A 21,394-nucleotide genomic window follows, 5' to 3' on the forward strand; every position below is an offset into this window, starting at 1 on the left:
CTGCAGCCCACCTGGCTGTGTGGCCTCAGCAACACACACTGTCCCTGGGCCCTGGGCCTGGGAGGTCAGAAGTCACATTTCCTTCTGCACTAGACTCACTGGACACTCCTCCTGCTCCCAATGTGGAAGAATCCCTTAGGAGAAGAGCTCCTTAAGAAATCTGCCCCACTGTTCCAGAAGGCTGCCCCAGACCCAAGACTGCAGAGGTGCTGAGGGAAGAGGGGGAGACACAGAGGCCCCAACATGTAAGATGACTAGTCCAAGGGGGAAAACTAAAGTGATGAGTACTGGGCCTGAGTATGACTTGCGAGCTGAGTGCCCAGGGCCCTGCCACAAGTGAGGATCCAGGTCCAGACTACCATCACCTTGGCACATCTTAGCCTGGGTCTCTGCCCCCTGGAGAGAAGAATGCTGAGCAGTTCTTGGTATTTTTTCTTTCTACATTTTATTATTTCAAACCAGGTGAACAATTCCATAAAACATGTGAAAAAAGCAAGGAAGTGTTCAACGCTGAAGGACCCGGGCCTGGGGTGAGGGCATGAGGGGCATGGCCCCTCAGCAGGCAGCGGCGGTTCCTAGGTTAGCGCTAAGGAGCTACATTTAGGTTAATGGAGCCAGGGCCCAGGGCCGCTGGGGCGGGGCCCTCAGTGACGTTGGCAGTTGTCTGGAACAGCCCTTGAAACCCAATTCTGTAGAGGGCAGGGCAGGGGCGCCGCCCGCACAGGGGGCAACCAGCAGAGGGATGGGTGTAAACACGCAGACACACTCAAGGCACGGAATCACGGGAAAGGTGTTGGGTGGGTGCTGGTCAGGACCTGACAGTTTTAAATAGTTTTTTTTCTAAAAAGTGTTCTAGGTTTGCAGTTTTCTCTCTTTTTTTTTTTTTCCCTTTGCCTTTCTTTTTTTTAAAAAAAAGCTACGAGAATGAGCCGGTGGACTGTGGTCTCCAGGAGTGGTGGCGTCTCACGCTTCTTGTGCTTTTTCCTTTGGGGCCTCCGAGTGTCTTGGGGGCGGGGGGGGCGGGGGGGTTGGTGGGGGCAGGAGGCTCCCTGTAAACATTTGGACTTGGGTTGGGCCATGGGCTGGTGCTGGGAGAAGCCAGGGGTCCCAGGCTGGAGAAGTGGGTGCCCCTCCAAACACAGGCCTTGGGAGACTCAGCATGTGCTCCCCTCCCCCATCACAGAACAAGACAACAGTTAAAACCAGAACAGATGCCAGGAGGGGGTACAGCGGCCATTCCCTGCACCTGGGATAAGGGCAGGCTTCAAACAGGGAGGCCTGTGGCAACCCTTCCCCCAAGTCTCTGGAGCTGAGGGAGGGGAGAGGGGGAGCCAAGAACAGAGAGAGGAGAGAAGGGGAAAAGCGGCCAGGGGGACAGGCGGGGAGCGTGGTCCTCTTGCCCCCATCTTCCTCAGGGGCTGGGGGGAGCAGAGTCGGCGGTGGCCCTGGAGGTGGGGGACAGTCAGGGCATGGGTCGGGAGGGAGGGAGGTAGCCAGTGTGTGTCTCTCCTCCCGCCTCCCTAGACAATGACCCTTCTCCTTTTTCCCCACCCACTCGTTACCAGGGACACAGTGGCCACCCAGAAGCCAGTATGTGTTGCTGGGTTACGTGGGGGCGGGGAGTCTGTAGCACTGGCAGAATCCTCCCCACCTCTCCCAGGGCTGGTGGGGCCAGCCTCAGACCAGGGCCCTCAGATAGGTCCGAGGGGAATACAGCAGGGATGAGTGCAGAGCTGGTCATACTGAGTGGCGGGCAGCTGGGGCAGCTGGGCCCCCTCTGTCATCTAGATCCTTCAGGCTAGGCCAGTGGCCTGGTGGGTGAGAAGTGAGTTTTCTCCAAGGAAAATCGGGACAGCTCTCTAGTTCTGTCCTAGGACACAACCAGGCATTTCTGCTGTCTGGACCAATGGGCAGAACGGAGCCCAAGCTTACCTGTGCCACCTCCTCAGTGCCCTGCACTCCATCACCCTCCTGATTTAGCACCCTGTGCCTCCCTCCCCTTGCCCTCTGGTCTCCTAGTGGGTGTCCAAGTTCACCACCCCCACCTGGACCTTCCCCAGCCCCAACCGTGTCCCTTCTCTGGGCTCAGTGGCCCCACTTTGTTCCTCCCTGCCCGGCCCCCTCTGGCTCACCATCCTGCCAGGCCCCGCTGCCCCTCAGAAGAGGCCGCAGTCCTTCAGGTTGTTCTTGATGATGACATCGGTGACAGCATCGAACACGAACTGCACGTTCTTGGTGTCGGTGGCGCACGTGAAGTGCGTGTAGATCTCCTTGGTGTCCTTGCGCTTGTTCAGGTCCTCGAACTTGCTCTGGATGTAGCTGGCTGCCTCATCGTACTTGTTGGCCCCTGTGGGAGACAAAATGGTGAGGACTCGTGCTGCATGTGCGGCAGGCAGGCCTGTCCCACAGGTACAGCGAGGTACTATGCGTGTGAACTGACAAGCATATAACGTGTGACAATCGTGAGAGGGCACAGGCACGTCTGAGTGTGCAAAGAGGGGCACCTGATTGTGTGAAGGAGGATGCTCAGTGACGTACAGAGTACATGCCTGAGTGTGTTAAAAAGGGCCCTGGGGTGTACAGACACAAGTATCGATATATAAGCCTGTGAGGCACCAGCCCTTGCGTGTGTCCCACAGTTACCCTTCTGTCCAGCAGGGGGCGCCCGTGGGCCACCTGGTCACCACCAGCTCCTCCCCAGAGGCCCAGACCCCACACCTGTATACTCAGGGAAGCAGATGGTCAGGGGGCTGTGTGTGATCTTCTCCTCGAACAGGTCCTTCTTGTTGAGGAAGAGGATGATGGACGTGTCCGTGAACCACTTGTTGTTGCAGATACTGTCAAACAGCTTCATGCTCTCATGCATGCGGTTCTGGGGGCAGGACAGCGCCTTCAGCACCAGCCCCTTCCCCCACCCCGGCCCCCACCCTCCCCCAGTGGCCTCTGGGCCTCTCACCATCTCCTCGTCCTCGGCTAGCACCAGGTCATAGGCGCTTAAAGCTACGCAGAAGATGATGGCTGTGACGCCCTCAAAGCAGTGGATCCACTTCTTCCGCTCAGACCGCTGACCGCCCACATCAAACATCCTGCAGACACAGCACCTTAGCTCCAGAGAAGGGAGTTCTGGGAGAAGGTCCCTGCCCCATTTCACAGGTTGACCGACTGAGGACAGAGGCCTGCTCAGAGTATGGCAGCTGCCTCCATGGAATCATCCACACTGGCCCACCTTACCCCTGGGGTTCTAGGCCAGGGCATGTCTGGCCCAGCAGGGTCAGGCTGGTCAGCAGGGTAGGCTGCCTCCACATGGGGCAGGGTCAGCAGAGGCTGTGAGCTGCTGGCAACCACAAAGCCTTGAGAAACTTCAGAGTGGGGCTGCGGATCCTGGACCAGCCCTCTTTCCCAACAGCCATTGGCAGGCCCTGGAGTGAGGATCTCTACCCTGTCACCTGCAAGGCTGGCAGCTCCTGCCCCATTACCCTGCCCACATGCTCGCTCACTTGAAGTGTAGGTCTTTGAAGGTGAAGTGCGTCTCCACAATGCCCGTGGTCTTCACGCGAGTCCGCAGCACATCCTGCTGCGTGGGGATGTAGTCACTCTGTGCGATGCGCTCCAGGTCATTCAGGTAGCTGGGATCGGGGGTGGGGGATCAGTGGGGGCCACCAGGCCCCTTTCCCTCCCATCCCCTCATTTCCCAGGCATAGCCCTTGCCTCTTTAACACTTGCCTGCACTGCATTCACTGCTCAGATGAGGAAACCTGCACTAGAACCCCTGCCTCCCGCCTGTGGAATGGGCCTGGGAGGAGGGGCAGCTCTGTGGCTAGCCAGCCAAGCCCCAGCACCCAGGTCTGAGGCAGGCCTGCGTCAGACAAGATCCAGGGTGGTGGAACTACAGGCAAGGGCGGTGGGAGGGGGCAAATTAGTCCTTCAGTGAGAAATTCAGGATGCTAATCGGCGTAATTACGGCACCCGCCACAGAGCAGCCTGGCGTGCCCTTCGATGCAGGGCTGGACAGGTTGGGGCCTGCCAGGCCCAGTGGGCTCTGTGCCCAGTAAAATTTGGGCTCCTCAGGGGGAAGGCATCAACACTCGCTTGGCAGGGGTCCCAGGGGCTCTTCATTTCCAGCTCTCTTAATTAGAATCCAAGCCGCCCCGGCCAAGCCCTGAGACCAGCTCTGCTGCCTGCCTCAATATCCTTGCTGCGTCCTGGGGGATGGGTCCAGGCCTCCCAGCCACTGCCCAGTACCAGTGTCTTGCTCTTGGGGCAGGGCTGCTGGGGCCAGCCCTTGGCTCCCACCAGCAGCTAGGCCAGAGGGAAATGACCTCAGAGATGCAGAGACAGAACAGAAAAACAGGAAGGGCTATGGGGGACCATGACGCATGTGCTGTGACCTGCAAACTGTACCCTGCCCCCTACTGAGAGCCTCCAGCCCAGAGGCCTCATGGTGGGTTCCACACTAGTTTTTCCCTTGTCCCCAACAGGTGGGCTCACCCCAGGGACCCACTGCCCCACAGCAGCCTTGGAGGATTGCTGTGAGGAGGGGCTGGAGTATGCCTGGTCCCTGGAGTGTTCCAATCTGCTCCCCACCTCTGGGTGATCTTGTCATGGCATAAACCTGCCTGGGAGGGCAGGGCCCACATTCACGGCTGAATCCCCACACCCAGAACGGTGCTGGGCACAAGGTGGGTACTTAATGTCTGGTGAATGAAGAATAGGGATGAGGATGATGGAGGAGTGGGAAGCAGCCGGAAGGTGGCCCTAACCCTGCCCTCCTTGAGTATCCTGGGCACTGAGATGGCAGTGGTTGATAGGACCCACCCCTCCTTGCCTCCAGGACCCAAAAGCTCTGCTGGCACTGAGCCTGTGACCTCTGGGGAGTTCCCCCGCAGTGTTTGGCTGTGACTCTGCAGCTCCTGCGGGGGGCGTGCACTCACAAGTGCATTCAGGCCCCTGCAGGGAGAGTGGGGCGGCTGTCCATGTGACGGGCAGGGCTCAGGCGCCATGGCCAGGCAAGACCAGCCTCCCACCCACTTTCACAGAGGTCCAGCCCCTCTCTGGGTGGGCTCAGGATGGGATGGGCAGTGAGACTGGGAAAGCTGTTCAGACAGAGGGACTGGCTTAAGCTGAGGTAGGAGAGGAGAGATGAGAGTACAGGGTCAGCAGCCTATCTGGGTGGCACCATCTGTTTGGATGTCCCTCCACAGCCCTGCACCAGGCCAAACCCAAGAACACCAAGACCTTGGCTGACAGTCAGCAGCTTCACGAACAGAGGCTGGCAGTATCTTTTTAAGGGTGCTCAGGCCCTCTGGTTCAGGCTATAGTCCAGGTTTCCCCACACTGCACCCCCAGCCCAGCCCCTTGGAGTACTCACTAGGCGGCAGAGTCGTTGAGCTGGTACTCGCGCGAGCGGCCAAAGCAGGCCTGCACACCATGGTCAGCCCAGAGCCTCCGGATGACACCGGACAGATCCTCAGGGAGCACGCCCTGCTCCTCAGCCGTGCACGACAGTGCAAACAGCTGCCTGGCATCGTCCTGGGCACAGCAGTGAGTGGTCAGCTAGTCGCAGGAGCACACCCCCACCCCACCTGTCAGAGGCAGGGAGGCCTCCGGAATGAGGCCCATATTGGGGTGTTCTCAGCTTCCCCAGGACAAGACTTGCGCTGAAGCCTTATGGGAGGGAGGCAGGGTTGGGGAGTCCACGTACCGCGCGGGAGGGGTCGGCAAAGTCAATCTGCAGATTGCCCATGGCTTTAACGATGGCCATGATGGACTGGATGGTGTTGCTGTAGACGACTGCCCGGTACTGCCGGCATTCCTCCTCTGAGTAGCCATCTTCATGGATGATCCTGGCAGCCAGGAGTCAGGGGTTAGGGTGTACAGGGCACAGGGACCTCACATGGCTGCCTGAGGCTGCTGGGGCCTGGAGAGACCTACTTCAGAAAGGAGGAAACTGGACTTCCCTGGTAGCGCAGTGGTTAAGAATCCGCCTGCCAATGCAGGGGACACGAGTTCAAGCCCTGGTCCGGGAAGATCCCACATGCCGCGGAGCAACTAAGCCCGTGCGCCACAACTACTGAGACTGCGTGCTGCAACTACTGAAGCCCGCATCGCCTAGAGCCTGTGCTCCGCAACAAGAGAAGCCACCGCAATGAGTAGCCCGCGCACCGCAATGAAGAGTGGCCCCCACTCGCTGCAACTAGAGAAAGCCCGTGTGCAGCAACGGAGACCCAATGCAGCCAAAAATAAAATATAATATTTTATATATATAATATAATATAATAAATTTAAAAAAAAAAAAGAAAGGAGGAAACTGCCTCTAAACCACTGGGACCTGAGGATGGATGCTGCCTCTGGGAAGGTCCTGGACCTGGCTGACACGGCTGGGCCTATACTTGGGCTGGGTATACTGGACCCAGTACAGGCCCAGAGGAAGAAGAGGGGAAATCAAGGTTTGGAGGCTGCCTCCCGCACACAGCACTTACTTCATCTGCTTGACAATGGTGCTCTTCCCTGACTCCCCAGCACCTGGAACAAAGGGCACAGTTGGTCAGGGGGCAGGCCCAGTGGGGTTACAGAGGTAAGCCAGCCACGTGGCCTGGAGGCAGAACTCATCCTCCCCATCAATTGCACAGTGAGATGGAGGCAGTCGGGCCTGGCGGGCAGCAGAGCTACCAGGGGTGCAGCTGGCAGGGCCACAGGGGTGAAGGCAACCTCGGCCACCTGGACCCCATGGTGGACTCACTCCAGGCCTTCGCTTCCCACAAGGTCCATTGCCCACCATGGCTCCCCACTGCCCTGGCTGAGTTCACGGGCTTCGGCTGGAGACTTGAGGCTCAGGAGTCACCCTGTCATCCTCACACATGCAGGCTTGCCACTCTGTGGCTAATGCTCCCCAACATGGCACCTAGGCACAGCTAGCAGAGGAGCCCTGCTCACTCCAGCAGGGCAGCAGCCCTCTCTCCCTCCACTCTGAGCCGCAGCTGCCAAGGGGCCTGGATCCGGGCACGGCGTCATACCCCTGCCTCCCAGACATGGCCCAAGGCCCAGCGCCCTGCTCACTGGGCCCAGGTCTGCTCTGAGCAGATAGAGACCAGGACTTGGGAAACATGCAGTGTCACTCACACAAACACACACACCCACACACACACCCCTAGCTGTACTGACTCAAGATGCTTCCCTGGCAGAGCCCCATCCTGTATTTCTCTTTGGCCATTGCTGAGGGATTTGCTGGCACTCTCTTGTGACTGTCATAGCAGCCCCAGAGATAGGTACTGTTTCTCCCATTTTACAGACAAGGACACTGAGGCTCAGAAAATTAAAGTCTTGGCCCAAGATCATGTAGCCAGGATTCAGAAAGGCAGGGAGACATGTACGACGATGATGCCTGGCCTGCCCAGCCCTTCTCAAAATGTGGCTCAGATGCTGCAGGACGATGCCTTGGGAGGGTGTTTTTTTTTTTTTTTTTTGTCTTTTTAAAAGCAGATTCCCAGGCCCCATCCCAGGCACACAGCCAGATCTCGAGGGGTGCAGCCCAGAAATCTGCATTCCCCAGGGAGTCTGCAGGGAAGTGTGAGACCAGAAAGGCCACTCAACTCCTGGCTGGGGGATGGAGGGGCTGGAGGCAGGGTCTCACCTCTTCCCTTTGCGGCTCGCTCCCTGTCCTGAGCTCCAAGTAGAGCGCACCTCAGCTGGGCCTGGCTTTCCCTCCCAGCCTTTGCCCAGACTGTTTGCTCTGCCCCATCACCGCCAGGCATCTCCTCTTGCCAACTCCAGGCCTTTGCCCATGCAGTTCTCTTTGCTGGGCACACCTGCCCCATGCTCCACCTACGTGTGTCCCAACCCTCCTGATCACTGTGGCGGGTCTGTCCCTCTGAGCAGCTCAGCAGGGTGTGTGGTGGGGTCTGTGGGGAAGTCACACTTGAGGACTCTGGCCCCCATATCCCTCAGGGTTGGTTAAGACAACCTCAGAGGATGAAGGTGCTAACACACAAACTACCATGAGCAGCAAGCAATAACATCAGCAATGATGATCATGGCCGAGCTGTGAATGGTGCTCCCTACGTGTCAGATGCTATTCTACGCCTATCACGCCCACTAAGTAACCTCACAACAAGCCCCGGGGGTAGCTCTACTCTCACCACCACCTCGAAAATGAGGAAACTGAGGGACTTCCCTGGTAGGCCAGTGGTTAAGACCCGCGCTGCCAATGTAGGGGCACAGGTTCGATCCCTGGTCGGAGAACTAAGATCCCGCAAGCCGCAGGGCGTGGCCAAAAAGTAAAATTAAAAAATTAAAAAAAAAAAAAAAAAAGGAAACTGAGAGAGGCTGCTGTCACACGGTTATAGCCCCTCTGCAGGTGGCCCACCCCGCAATGTTGCATGCCTGGTACTGTGGCTGGGCCACACAGTCCTTGCCACTGGGTTTATTTCCCAGGCAGACACAGGTCCGAGTCTCTGCAGTGCCCTCCGAGAAGCAGCAGACCCTGCTGAGGCCCTGCCTGCATCCCCACTACCTCCCACCCCAGATCCACATTGACCAGGACGAACCTGAGGTGCAGCTGCGGCTCTCACAGCTGTGAGCCTGGGCATGTCCACAACCCAGGGGCCTCCCTGAGGAGGCCTCACAAACACCACCAGCTGCCTGGAGTCACTGGGCTTGACTGTCCCAGGCCTGCTTCCCAGGATAGGGGAGCACTGGGGGTGGCACAAATGGGAAGGCTCTGGGCAGGCTGGGGCACGAGCCCCTCTATCGGTCCGGCCCCTGGGCACTAGTGGCCCCAGTCCCAGTGCATTCCCCTGGGTGTGGGCTCTGGTCAATGGCAACATCCCTCCCTTTCCCTTGGGCTGTGCATGGCAGGGGAACAGCTAGGACCCCTCACACTAACACTTCCCACCTGCAGAGTGGGGACATGGGGAGAGGGCCTGGGAAGGCCTGATGGTGATGCCTAATCACTGAGGCCCTTTTCCCAGGGCCCAGAATATCCACGGGGCAGGGAGGACAGCACTGGACTGGCTAACCACGAGGGCCAGGTGACCGCCTGGCTGTCCTTCCCACCTAGTCACTTGCTCCCACAGAGCAGGAGGGAGGGAACACATCCTGGAGCAAAGGAAGACCCAGGAGCCACAAATCTCAGCCAGGACTGGGGGCCCAGTGCAAGAGTGGAGGCCAAGGATACAAAGTGATGGGTCAGATCGATCATGCCGTCCCCAGCCAGGCGAACTGAGATTCAGAGCGGGTAGATCTCCAGGGCGTAGGGGACCACAGGTGAGGGTGATTTTGGGACCACCGTCCACGTGAGGCACCAGTCTCCTTGTCTGGCCCTTTGATTACTCTCTTGGTAAAGGGTGTGGGCCACTCCATGACCCTGCCCAGAGATGGGGATGACAGCACAAACTTGCTTTGCATCTGATTTTCCTAGCCGCGGCAGACCTGGCAGACACTGAGGTTCCCTTCCCTGTCCCCTTCGAGCCTCAGTCTCCCTTCCTCTCCCTTTAAAGAGTTAGGAGGACATTCTCTGCCCCCAGCAGGGGTCATTGCAGAACAACTCCCATTTGACAGGTGGACAAACCAAGGTCATGGAGCCCCCATCCCTGGACTCAAAGCAGTCCCGTTGTCCTTCCAGCAGCTGTGACTCAAGAGGGAAGGAGTTAAGCGGCAGGACAAGGGTGTGGTGCTGGCAGCCAAGCAGAAAGCAGGGGAGAACACCAGGACAGAATCAGAGGCATGGCCCAGGAGCAGCTACAGCAAGCAGATCAGGGGACAGAGGTGGGTGGGGCCACAGCATGATATCCAGGTGGACACCCTGGTTCTCGGGCAGCCCACAAGCTAGATGCCCCAGGAACTCCTTTTCCATCGGGGCCTGATGATGTCCCCCTGTTAGATAGGCTGGTACCTGGAGCAGAGTTTGCTTGTACCTTGCTAATCCTAGGCACCCAGTTCTCCCCACCCAGCCCTGCACCTTCCCTTCAGAGAAGGGGTCTTCATTAGCTGGATCCGGATTGCTGCAAAGGTGCTGGGTGGGGGGAACTCAGCCAGTAGAAGGTGCCAGGAGTCTCCTACCCACAGCGGGCCCACCAGGCGTTCCTTCTCCAGCTGAGACCAGAGGGACCCACAGAGGATCCCTGGGGTGCCCTCAGTGTTCCCACTGGGCCATACCTCTTCCCACCAAGGAAGAAGCCTCTGCAGCCCTTGCCCCGGGGCGCAGCTGCTGGGCCCCCAGCGGGCAGGCAGTAATTGCCGAGATGTGCTGGGCGACAGCGGCTGCTCTGCATTAGAACATCTGCTTCCACTCTGGGAGCGCTGGGCCCCAACAGAGGAGGGAACAGATGGGGGAAGGGAGAAAGAACGGTTCCACCTGCCTGAACAAGGCCAGCAGGGCCTCTGCAGCAGAGACAGGGCCACTGGTCCAATGGCTTGATGCTGATCCCAAGCCCCAACATCAGGTCTCTGCTGTGGTCTATCTTGAACCCTCTACCTCCCAGACAAGCCTTTGTCCTGCAGGGAGGCCCTGACATGCCACTTCCCTCTCTGGCCCCACTTTCCCTTCTGCAGAAGCTGTGAAGCCTCGAGTGGCCAGCAGGCCCATCTCTCACTTTCAGATCCTCTCCCAGAGGGAGGTCCAGACCTGCCAGAGCCCTGGTGTCCACCCCGATTCTCCCTGAGATCTCCAAGAGCTGCAGCCCTATCCTGCCCTTCCTCTGGCACCTCATCTGTGAAACAGGATACCACCATTATCTCGTCCGAGGAGACGGGTGAGTGCCCGGCACACGGTGAGCATTCAGATCAAAGTTATTATCACTATTTCTTTTACCCTTTGGAAGATGACAGATTTCCCCAAACCTCTCATTTCCTACAACCCACAGTGACCACGCTGCATAGGTCACTACAACCGCAGCCTGCAGAGGGGCCTGCTGTGACCATCTCATTTTGAAGGCAAGTTTCTGAGGCTTTCAGACAAAGCACAGCACAGGGCAATGACCAGTGGCTAAGAGGCTGACTCAGCAGCGGTGGTTCCCTGGCGGGACTTGTGTAACCTGGGACCAGAGTCAGAGCCACTCACTCCTTTGCTGGCTTTTTGCTCTTAGTTGTCACTTCCCTTCACAACCCGGCACTTCTCCACAGCGGGGTACTCCTTCCCGCCCAGCAGCCTCACGGCAGACACTGCTCACTGGCTCTCCTCACCCAGAAGGCTGGGCAGGCTGGGTAACAGGCCTCCCTGCAGAGGCTTTTGTGCTGGTGGGCTCCCCTGGAACATGTGGGGCTTGGGAGAGCAGCCAACTGACGTGGCAGGCCTGAGGGCAGAGATTCTCAGAAGCGGCAGTGGCTGGGACCACAGGGTAGACTTGGGCAGCAGCCCAGCTCAAACCCACAGCACGGGCCCGCCCCCTCGCCCCCACCGCCCCCCTCCCAACCCCCTCCACTGGCCTACCCTGGGGGGGGGGCACTGGGGGAAGGTAGGGGTGAGCCCTGGGAAGCCCACTCCTAAGGCAGCCCTGGCAGCACCTCCCACGGTCATCCCAGGAAGGTGCCACGTCTCCACCGCAGCCTGCGGTTCTGGGGCCCCATAGCTCCCGCCCCTCCCCTGCAGCCTTAGGGTCCCGCCCCGCCACCACCAGGGGGAGCCCGTCAGCCAGAGGCCCGGTGGAGGAGGTGGGGGCTGGGCGGCGCAGAGGAGCGTTGGTTTCTGGAAAGCAGCCGCGGCTAGGGGCAGCTGGGGGAGGTGCCGCAGCCACGGCCCCCTCCCGAGCCTGGGAAGCCCTCGGCCCGCAGAGACGCGGCACGCCAGGGAACAATGGAGACGGCAGGGAGGGGGAGAGGGCCCCGCCAGACAAAGGCCCTCCAAGCCCCGCCCCTGGCGTCTCTTCCTTCCTCCAGGTGCTGCTCTTTGGCCCCCTCACTCCCGCCAAGGAGGCTCAGCTGGGGTCTGGCACTGTGAGGGGTTGGGCAGTGGGTCTTGGATGGACCCTGTGACACCCCCACCCACGTGCGTGGCCTTGGCTTCCTCCAGGTGCCCCAACAAACCCGGAACCTCCCTCCCTCCAGTCTCTGCCACTTGGGAAGCCTCCAGCGGCTTCCATGGCTTCATGATGCCCATCAGGGAAGCACCAACAACCAGGGCCTGGCCTGCTACTGCCAAGTCAGAGCTCTCTGTGCAAGGGAAACAGGCCTCGGGTTCTGCCAGACATGGAGAGGGCTTTCCAGGGCAGGGCTGTGTCTCCCTCAGTGGGGCCCTGCCCACTGTACAGAGGGAAACTGAGGCACCGTGTAAGGAAGGCCACCCTGGAGGAGAGGAGGCCCTGAGACCTGTGCACTGTTGGCCACTCAGGCTACAGGTCTCACCCTCCACAGGAGCCAGGCGGTGCTGGACAGGGCCCAGGTCATACAAGGAGCCAGGCCACTGGCACACCCCTCTTCTTGAGGCTTCTTCATTTAAGGAATCGCTTTGCTATTTTCAAAGAATCTGAATAACCCCTACCTTTCTTCCTGATTCCCTGTGGTAGACCCTGGGTGAGATGCCCATGCCTGGGCCTCAGTGTCCCCATCTATGAAATGTACCCCTCAGGGGAGTGTGCCAAGCCCAACGCCTGCCCTGAGCAGCCTCCCTTGGGTCCTCACACCCACCCCAAACTGTCCAGCCCAAGCGGGCAGTTTGCCTATGTGCTCACAAGCCATGGACCGTGCTGAGAATCAAGACATCGCAGGTCCCAGCACTGGGCACAGAGAGAGGAGAGGACAGCCTGAGGTCACACAGTGAGGAAGACGGGGGAGTGGGCGCTCTGGGCCCCGAAGTCTTAACTGGCCATGAGGATGCATGTTCTCAGCTTTGTGTGTGGCCTCACGGCCCACTGACACCTTGATGCTTCTGCTGCTTCTGCCCTAGCCCTCCTAAGTCTTTTTAGGCTCCTCAGTTCCCTAGGGCCTGGCCTGACAACCCAGAGCAAAACCCTGGGAACCTCCGTGGGGGAAGGCAAGGCAAGAAAACTTGGATTTTGGAGGCCAAGTAGCATGAGGACCGGCCTCACCACGTCTCATGCTGTAGCCAGCCCACACCACAGACGTATCAGTCGCCACACAGTACCGTACACGGGCTTTGCTCTTAGTGGGGACCCTCTGCTGAAACACTCTTCCCTGCTCCTCATCTGGACAACTCCCAGTCTTCAGACCAGGCTCAGGGGCCCCCATGCTGGACTCTGACAGCCTCTGAGCTTTCCTCAGGCCTGGTCTCAGTCCAAGCCTGGGGGTTGTGGGAAGCACAAGCGTAATGTTAGGGGAAGAGCAAAGCGCTAAGCTGCCTGACTGTGACCTAAGTATTCCTGTGAGGGGACACGGGCCAGATATATTAGGACGAGGTCACCCCATGGCCACACAGCAGATTTCTGGCTTTAAGCAGGAGAAAGATTCACGCACAGAGTCTTGGGTCCCATCCTCCTGGGCAGATGGTCCCCTTTCAATCTCCTAAAAGAAGAATTGAGGTCCCCCCTCCAGGCATATGCAGAACACACGAGCACCCAGAGCATCTGCCTGTCATCCTGACTGAGCAGTTCTTGCCAACTGGGCACAGGCTCCTGAGGGGCGACAATAGTTGGGGGCAGGTGCTCAGGGTCACTACGTGGGTCGCATTTTGGTGTCTCCACTTATTGGGTAAGTCACATGATGTCCCAGACCCTCCGTTTCTGCATCAGTGAAATGGATGTAATGTCAGTCCCAGCCTTGCAGGGTTAAATACGATGAGACCAGCCCTACACGATAGTCATCAATCAGAGGCAGCTGCTGTGATCACCAGAGGGGAAACTGAGGCCCAGTGAAGGCACCCCCAGGCCCAGTGAGTAGTGGGGTGGGGGGAATCCTTAGGCTGGATCAAGGGCCCCTCTGTCTACCCCCAGGCAGGGGAAACCCAGAGTGAGCTAATCCCCGGGCTGCTGCTCCATTTCCGGGTATTCATCTGGGCCTGCAGCCGGCCTTCCGGCTTTGGAGGGCAATGGCTGCTCGGGAACACAGGAGCAGCCCTCTGCTTTCCTGCTAGCCCCCCTGCCGGCATCCCTCTCCCATCCACCACTTCCTGTGGTCAAAGGAGGGGCCTGGAATCCTTCTCAGAGGCGCCACCTTCTCTGAGATCTTGGGCCCAGTGGTTGCTGGGACAGGACGAGGGACAGAGCTGTCTAGATTGACTCCAACCCAGTGACTACCAGTAGGGTCGACCATAGGGATATGCAGATGAGCCTGCACAGGTGGGGCTCACCTTCTAAATCCCCCAGTTGACCTGGCTCACACTCCGCACCCCAGTGCAGAGTGTGAGCGGCTCTCTAGCCTCTTCCCCTTTTGGGCTCCTCCTCCTCCAGCTGCTTCCTCCTTTTCCTCTGGTGTGGACACCACTTCCCTGAAAGGCCCAGCCCTGCCATGCAGACTTCACTGCCCCTCCTCCAGCCTGGGGCACAGTAGGTGCTGCCATCAACACCCCCTCTGGATATTCTGAGGCTGTAGCAGCCTTGGCACCCCGGAATCCTCCGAGCCATAAGGACACCTTCTCAACAAGCCTTATGTGATCCCACCTCTAGGCTTTGGCTCAAACTGGCCTGGCATTTACTGCCAAGCCTTGGAAGTGTACCCAGAAGGCCAACACTGAAGGTCCAGCCCAGTTTAGGGAATGTGTGGTTATTCCAGGGAGATTATTCCTGCAACCACCAAGATGATCATAGCCCCAAAAGCAGCATCGGGGTGAGGGTGGAGTGTTTGGGGTTTAGTAAGAACAAGAGCTACAGGCTAGAGAGGCTGGGTGGGGCTGGGCAGAGGGGGCCCCACCCTGCACCTGTGGCTGAGGGAGGGGCTGCCTGAGAGCAGCAGGTAGTAGGGCCACCATCAAAGGACCTAGTCCTTGCCCTCCCCAGGGCATTCTTAGGCAGGCCCATCAGCTGTGGCCTGGCCAGAACCTGTTAACTCCTTTCCCTCACTGAACTTTTAGGTTAGGACTCCTGCCCTGAGATACAGGGAAGGTGAGACAGAAGCTGGCCTGCACCCTGCCCCCATCCTACTGGGGAGACAGCACTTAGGCTCTGGGTCGGACTGTCTCGTCCTCTGCTGGGGCAAGTGAGGCAAGTCCCTGGTCCCTCAGAGGCTAAGGGCTTATGTGGACAAAGCTTCCTCCATCCTGTTCCTGCCAAAAGAATGGGTGGCTTCTAGTGATAGAGACCGAGAGAGACACATCTAGGGACTTAGATCGAGCGCAGGGTGTACAGGACCAGTGTGCCTGCCTCTGGCCCAAGCTGTCCCAACTGCCAGTCCCTGCTCTGCTGGAGCCTAGGGACCTCACTGGGATCCCATCAGGCCCCACCCCCAGTGCTACCTGCTGTCACTTGCTGGGCAACTGGGCAACGTTTGCAGGCCTGGGTATCGATGATGCTACCCAGGGATCCTGCAGCTCAGGCCAGCCCAGGGCCAACCCTGGGCCAACCCAAAGAGGTCCTTGACCATGCCAGTCCCCATCTGGCAGCCTAGGCTCCAACTCAAGCACAGTGGGTGGCTTAACGCTGCCTCAGGGCCTGGCATGGAAGCCTGAGCTCCCCAACTGGCTTGACTTCCACCTCCGGCCACAGTGGCAGGCATTCCCTCTGTCCTTACCACCCGCTCTGACCTCTGTCTGGGGTTCTCCAACCCCCAACCCTCCTGGGATACCCTCAGCTGAGCTCCAGCGTCACTTCATTTGCAAAACTGCCCTTATTCACCCAGTCTCCCAGCTCAGGGGTATCACTTGAAGGACCCAGTTTCACTCCTATCCTAGAGGTACAACTTTTCATGTTGGCTGCACCAACACTGGAGTCATGGGCAGGGGCTGAGCCCAGGAGGCCTGAGCAGGACCCAGGCAGAGGGGGTCAGAAATGGCTTAGACCCCTACTCACTCCCTAACTTGGGAGCCCCAGCACTGCACTACCGACTCAGGAAGACAAAGCCTGGCTTAGCCTGGGGGAGGGGTGGGAAGAAGAGACTCAGAGGCCCAAGCTGCCCCGCCCCCCATTCAAGTGCTAATGAGCTCCAGCCCAACGGCGGGATAGCGGGATAGCGGGATGGTGGGATGGTGAAGGCTATGGGGAGAATAGGGAGGCTGGAGGCTGGCCTGGGTACCAGCCCACGTGGTACCCAGGGTCCTGCCACACCCCCAACCCTAGACCCCCAGGAAGGTGGCTCAGTCCCCAGAGGTTGGGCCTAAGGTCCCCAGGACAGTGTGTCACTCCAGATGGCACCCAATGTCTGCAAGCCTCAGTCTCCCACTTGCTGTGAGCAGCTGCCTAAGGGAAAGGGAGGGGGTTCCCAGGGGCTCCATATTGTGGCCAGGCAGCCTCCAGGCTGGGGAGATCCCTCCCCACCAAACTCTCAGCTCTGCGTGAGTCAGCAGAGGGTCCCCCACCTGTTTTCACACCCCCAGACTTTGGTGTACTGTCCCCACAACACCTGTGGCTATAGGCAGGCACCACGTCCCAGGTTATGGATGGAGAGCAGGTCACCTACTAGGATTTCACCTGTCACTGGGTTTCTCAGCCAGTACACTAGGTGGAGCTGGGATTTGAACCTAGGTCTGTGTGACCCCAAGAGCCAGTCTAAGGAGGGTGAGCCCTCCTCGCCACAGGCCAGGAAACACCCACCCAAAGGCTTGGGAACCGAGTTGGTCCCTCTGCCCCCAATGCCTGAGCCTGGCAAATGTTGCTAATTTTTCAAGGCTACCCAGAGGACCCCTTCTCCAGGAAGCAACCCCCCTGCACTCATAGGCATCATTAGCCTCTACCCATTACCCAGCCAGCCAGGATCCTGGGCTAGCCCTTCCCACTAACTCCAGCTACACCAAGCTCCAAGCAGCAGCCCCAGAATTATTTATCCCTGTTCACGGATGTTCGCAATAGTTTCACTCTTTTCATACACACTGAATAGGCACCTACAGTGTGCCAGGCCCCTTGTGAGAGACACAGACAGGACAAAGGTCACAAAACTCCCCTCCTTTTCATTTGATAAACCTAATTGAGCCCCTGTATGTGCAGTCTCCGCACTGGCCAGGCCAAGAACTCCTGCAGCATTACTCTGGTCTGAGCCACATGACTATGGGGCAGCTCCAGCCCTAAGAGCTAGACAGGCTCTATTGGAGTGGCAGAGATGGCGGGCCTGCAACAGTCCCCAAACAGCCTGAGCTGAAAGGAAGAATGTAAAGCCAGTCTCCCATATGAACAGTTGAAGTCCCTACTGTGTGCTGTGCCCTGTGACAGGCTGCACACTCGTCAGCAAGAGATCTGCATGGAGTGGGATAAGGGCTGTCTCCGAGGTGCCAGCATAGCCTGATGAGACCAGGAGGAAACAGCCTGAAGAACTTTTCCCTCAGTCTCCCCCCCACCCAGTCCTGGTCATTGGCCCTACACTGAGCCCTTGCCACCTGCCCATGATATGGCAGGCGATGGCTCAGTGACCGCCATCTTGCACCTCCATCTACCCATCCCCAAGACCAAGTTCACACCAGTAGCACTTCTTTCATTCAACAAACAGACAAGAAGCACCCAACAGGTACCAGGCTCCATGCTGGCACAGAAGGCTCAGAAATGAACAGGACGCGGCCCTGCCCCTGTCGCAAGGGAGGGCAGCTGTGACACGGACAAATACCACTCTCTGATGGGGGTAGCGCTGGGGGGGGGTGGTGGCGGGGGGCAGAGGAGCCTTGGAGAAGGGGGTCTGTCAAAGAAGGATCCTGGGAGGCGATCCCTGAGCAGAGTCTTGAAGAACAATCAAGTAGGAGTGAAAAGGTGGAAAAGTACATCAAGTGAAGGGAACAGATACAAAGTCCCAGGGGCAAGAGAGAACTGCTGTATTTATACCCTGAAGCCTTCCTGGGGCCAGCGATGGGCACTGTCTCTCCTTTCTCTGTAGACTGCCCACACGAGCCCAAACAAATCAGAGTCACTCCCTAAACACATACACTCTGGTTTACTTTCCCCTAAGTGCCCAGCCTGAGTCCCCAAATTCTACCTGGGGATAGCTGGTCAGTCAAGTTGAACTGGGTAGAGGCGGGGGTATCGCTGAAGTAGGGGTGGTATCAGCAACTCTGCTCCCCCTACCAAGCTGCCAGAAAAAACCCTCTCACCAGTTAGTGTGTACCACATCTGCCTTTGCCTTGGTGACGGTGACAGTGACTATGCCTGCTTGCTGGCGGGGCAACCCAGGACGGGAAGGAGCCAGTATGCGGGTGGGGCAGCAGGCGTGGTTCTGGCTGGGAGGCAAGGCTGGCAATTGCCCAGCCTGAGTTCCGTTGCCTGGACAGAGTCTTTCCGCTACGTGGGACAGGCACCCAGCTCTCTGAAGCTGCCTCACCTAGGCTCCCATCACCTCCTTGTACCTGGATAGGAAAGGGATGGCCAGCCAGGATCCTCCTCCAGGCAGTCCTGGCAGATTGAGTCCTCAATTTCAGGCAAAGTTTGGTCTCCCAGCCCCTTACAGTGCATCCTCTGCAGGGTTTTAGCCCCCACTTCCCACTCCCAACAGGAACCTCCACGAGGTCCCTGTTCCCCCCATCCTGGGCACAGCACTCCTCTGGCCCAAACCCAGGAAGCCCATTTCACAGAGGAAGCAAAGGCCAGAAGGGCAGAATGCTGAGATGGACTCCCCAGTCTAGAAAATGCTGAGCATTTCTAGGGGACCCTGCACCCCTGGTTGCTGCCGGCCCAGCATGGGAGGGGTGGCCAGGCCTAAAACCTGAGTGGGGCTCCAAGGAGCAAGTCTGGTGGGATGGGGTCAGGACACAGAACAGGCCAGGAGCCCCATGGCCTAGTCCCACATCTTCTCGGGCACTGCCATAACTGCAATCGGCCTGGGAAGGGGCTGGCTAGAGACCCCCTGGCCGGGCACTGGGAGGCAGCAGTACCGGAAGCACCCTCCCCAGGCCCAGCGGGCAGCAGCGATGGGCATTCCGCCGCGTCGACGACACCCACTCGCTGCCGCTGCCGCACTCGCAGCAGAGACAGGAAGAGGCAAGCGCCCAACGCAAAACAGCCCAGGAGGCTGGGCCGCCGCCCCTTCCCGCCCCTTCTCTTCCTCCCCGCAGTGGCAGAGGAGCGGATGCCATTTTGAAACCTCCGGGGCTGTGCCCCTGAGGCCAGGCCCCCAGGGACAGTCAACAGATGGGCCCGGGATGGAAGACACGCTGTCCCTCGGCCAAACGCTCAGCATGAAAAGCCCCTATTTTCACAGCCTGGGGACCCCACGCGGCTCTGGGGCTGAGGGCCACACCCCCCCCACATACAGGTCCAGCCTCCAACGCTGTCGCGAGGGCCTCCCTCACCCCCATGCCTGAAACCCCCCCAAATCAGGCCGCCACTGGGCACCACACCTGCTCCCAGGGTGAGGTTGGACAGGGACAACTACCAGGCCCGCAGCCTTTGCACAAATCCATTTCAGAAGCCCACCCCCAGCAGGCCCCCAACTACTCAACCAGCAGGTCCACCACTCCCCCCTCACAGGGCCTCAAGATCCGACAGGCCCACCCACCCCCGGAGGCCACGTCCCAGGCCTTTGGGCCCAGAAAGGGTGCAGGAAGACTAGCACCCATCAGCAGATCTCCTTGGCCCGCCCGCCGGGGGCAGCAATATGTCGGCTGTCTCACCACTTCCACTTCCCCCCACCCCTCAAGCAGCCACCATCTTCCCTGGCCTTGGAGGCAACGCAACCCAAACTCCTCCACACTCCCTCCTACTCCCAGACGCCCCCCTCACTGGCCCAGACAGGGTTTAGAAACTGGGAAACAGATAGCCAGCAGAACTCCCTGGGAAGCTTGAGGCCAGGTCCCCTCCCCCAACATGACCAGTGGAGCCTCAGTCCAGCCCCTTAGAGGTCTGGGACCAGTCCTCTCAGCCCGGCCCACCTGGTGTAGGAGGGGTGGGGGAACCTGGAGAAGGCCAGAGTGTGGGAGAGGACTTAAGAGCAGGGGAGCAGGGGAGCAGAGGGTTTGAGGAGAGACGTGTGCAGACAGGGAGCTACTGGGCCAGATGCAGGGAGCAGGGGTCTCTAAAGGTTTGGGGGTTCTGGCTGGAGAGAGAGATTATAAGCAGTCATCCCACTTGAGAGGTCCCTTGGGGTCAAGGTGCACAGATGGAGGATATAAGGTCCAGAGTAGGGATGGGGCACAGAGGGGGAAGGAGGGAGTGAGTGGGGGCTTGGGAGGGGCCCTGGAGATACTCATGCCCAATAGGAATAGGGGTAGCAGGTGAGGGAACAGGTGGTGCCTGAAGGTGGGGGCCGAGTGGGATTCTGGGGGGTTGGGTAAAGTCTAGGGAAGTATGGAAGGACAGGCAGGGGCTCTGAGGATCTGTGAGGTTGGTCAGCAAGGGTGGATGGTGAAGCAGAGTTCTGGGCAGCGGGTGTTGGGGCACTGGTGGCTGTATTTGGGGGTTTGGGGTCTGGGATGAGTTGAGGATGTGATCTAAGAGTCTGGGCTATGGATCACAGGTCTAGGCCAACCCAGAGTTTTGATCCATTATTTGTATGTCCTTGCCAGGCGGGTTTGGGGGGATTCAAGTCCAGGTGTGGGGGTCCAGGCCGAGTCTGAGAGTTCGAAGCCCTAGTGCTCAGGTCAAAGTCGGGGATTTGGGCGGGGAATCGGGGGTCCCAGCGCAGGGTGCGGCCTCACCCAACAGCAGCAACTTCACCTCCCGCGCCGCCTTCTCGCCGTCTTCCCGCAGGTTCTTGTCGATCATCTTGGAGCGCTCGGCCGCCGCCTTGTCCTCGGCGCTCACGGTGCAGCCCATCCCGCCGTCCGCCGGCCCGGCCGCTGCCCGGCCCCCACACGGCCCCGGCCCGGCTCGGCCCCGCCCGACCCACTCCGCTCCCGCCGCCGGCCCTCTACGGGTAGCTCCCAGGTCGACAGTTCCGAGCGTCTGCGGGCGGTGCCTTCCAGGCCGCCGCGCACCGACCGCAGGGCGGGCAGGGGGTGGGGCCGGAGCGAGTCAGGCCCGGGACTGGGCCGGGGCGGGGCCGGAGGTGGGGCCATAGGAGATTCGGGGCCGGTGATTGGCGAAGGCGAAGTTAGGGCGGAGCGAAGGCGAAGTTAGGTGCGGCCCAAGCTCGGCTCGGGCTGGAGGCGGAGCCACGCCAAGGGAGAGCGGTAGGGGTAGAGCCTAGCCCAGAAGGATTGAGCGCAGGACGGGCTGTAGGCGGGGCCGGGCTCCGATTGGGTGCAGGGCGTCTGGAGCTCCGCGGCCCGACGGCGGGGGCGGGCTGATCTCGTAGCCTTGAGGATGGGGATCCTGTGCACCTCAGGGGCCGAGCAGGAACCAGTCCTCTGAGTTGGGCGAGCAGAGCAGAGGGGGCGTGTCTTCGTCACTTGTTAAAGTTAATGAACCCAATAAACTTGTTTCAGGATCCACAGAGCCCCGGA

At 59.3% G+C, this 21,394-nt stretch overlaps 1 protein-coding gene across 1 annotated transcript; it reads right to left on the reverse strand.

Annotated features, from left to right (window-relative positions):
- Positions 1–624: 624 nt before the first annotated feature.
- On the reverse strand, positions 625–20,848 carry GNAI2 (G protein subunit alpha i2). Its single transcript, XM_068557244.1, has 9 exons — positions 20,648–20,848; positions 6,480–6,522; positions 5,702–5,843; positions 5,369–5,529; positions 3,498–3,626; positions 2,957–3,086; positions 2,719–2,872; positions 2,133–2,347; positions 625–1,445 (listed from the first exon to the last, which is right to left on the reverse strand). The coding sequence occupies exons 1-8, from the start codon at positions 20,763–20,765 to the stop codon at positions 2,157–2,159; spliced, it is 1,068 nt and encodes a 355-aa protein (XP_068413345.1). The 5' UTR covers positions 20,766–20,848; the 3' UTR covers positions 625–1,445; positions 2,133–2,156.
- Between the last annotated feature and the right edge of the window lie 546 nt (positions 20,849–21,394).

The sequence above is a fragment of the Eschrichtius robustus genome, chromosome 12 (genome assembly GCF_028021215.1).
Source record: "Eschrichtius robustus isolate mEscRob2 chromosome 12, mEscRob2.pri, whole genome shotgun sequence".
Lineage (NCBI taxonomy): Eukaryota > Metazoa > Chordata > Mammalia > Artiodactyla > Eschrichtiidae > Eschrichtius > Eschrichtius robustus.

Excerpts from the sequence above, each read along its gene's own strand:
- GNAI2 (XM_068557244.1), bottom strand. The coding sequence starts at position 20,765 with ATGGGCTGCACCGTGAGCGCCGAGGACAAGGCGGCGGCCGAGCGCTCC. Across the intron at positions 3,627-5,368 it reads CTCAACGACTCTGCCGCCTA|CTACCTGAATGACCTGGAGC; the intron begins GTGAGTACTCCA and ends CCCCGATCCCAG. Across the intron at positions 2,348-2,718 it reads CTGCTTCCCTGAGTATACAG|GGGCCAACAAGTACGATGAG; the intron begins GTGTGGGGTCTG and ends TGTCTCCCACAG.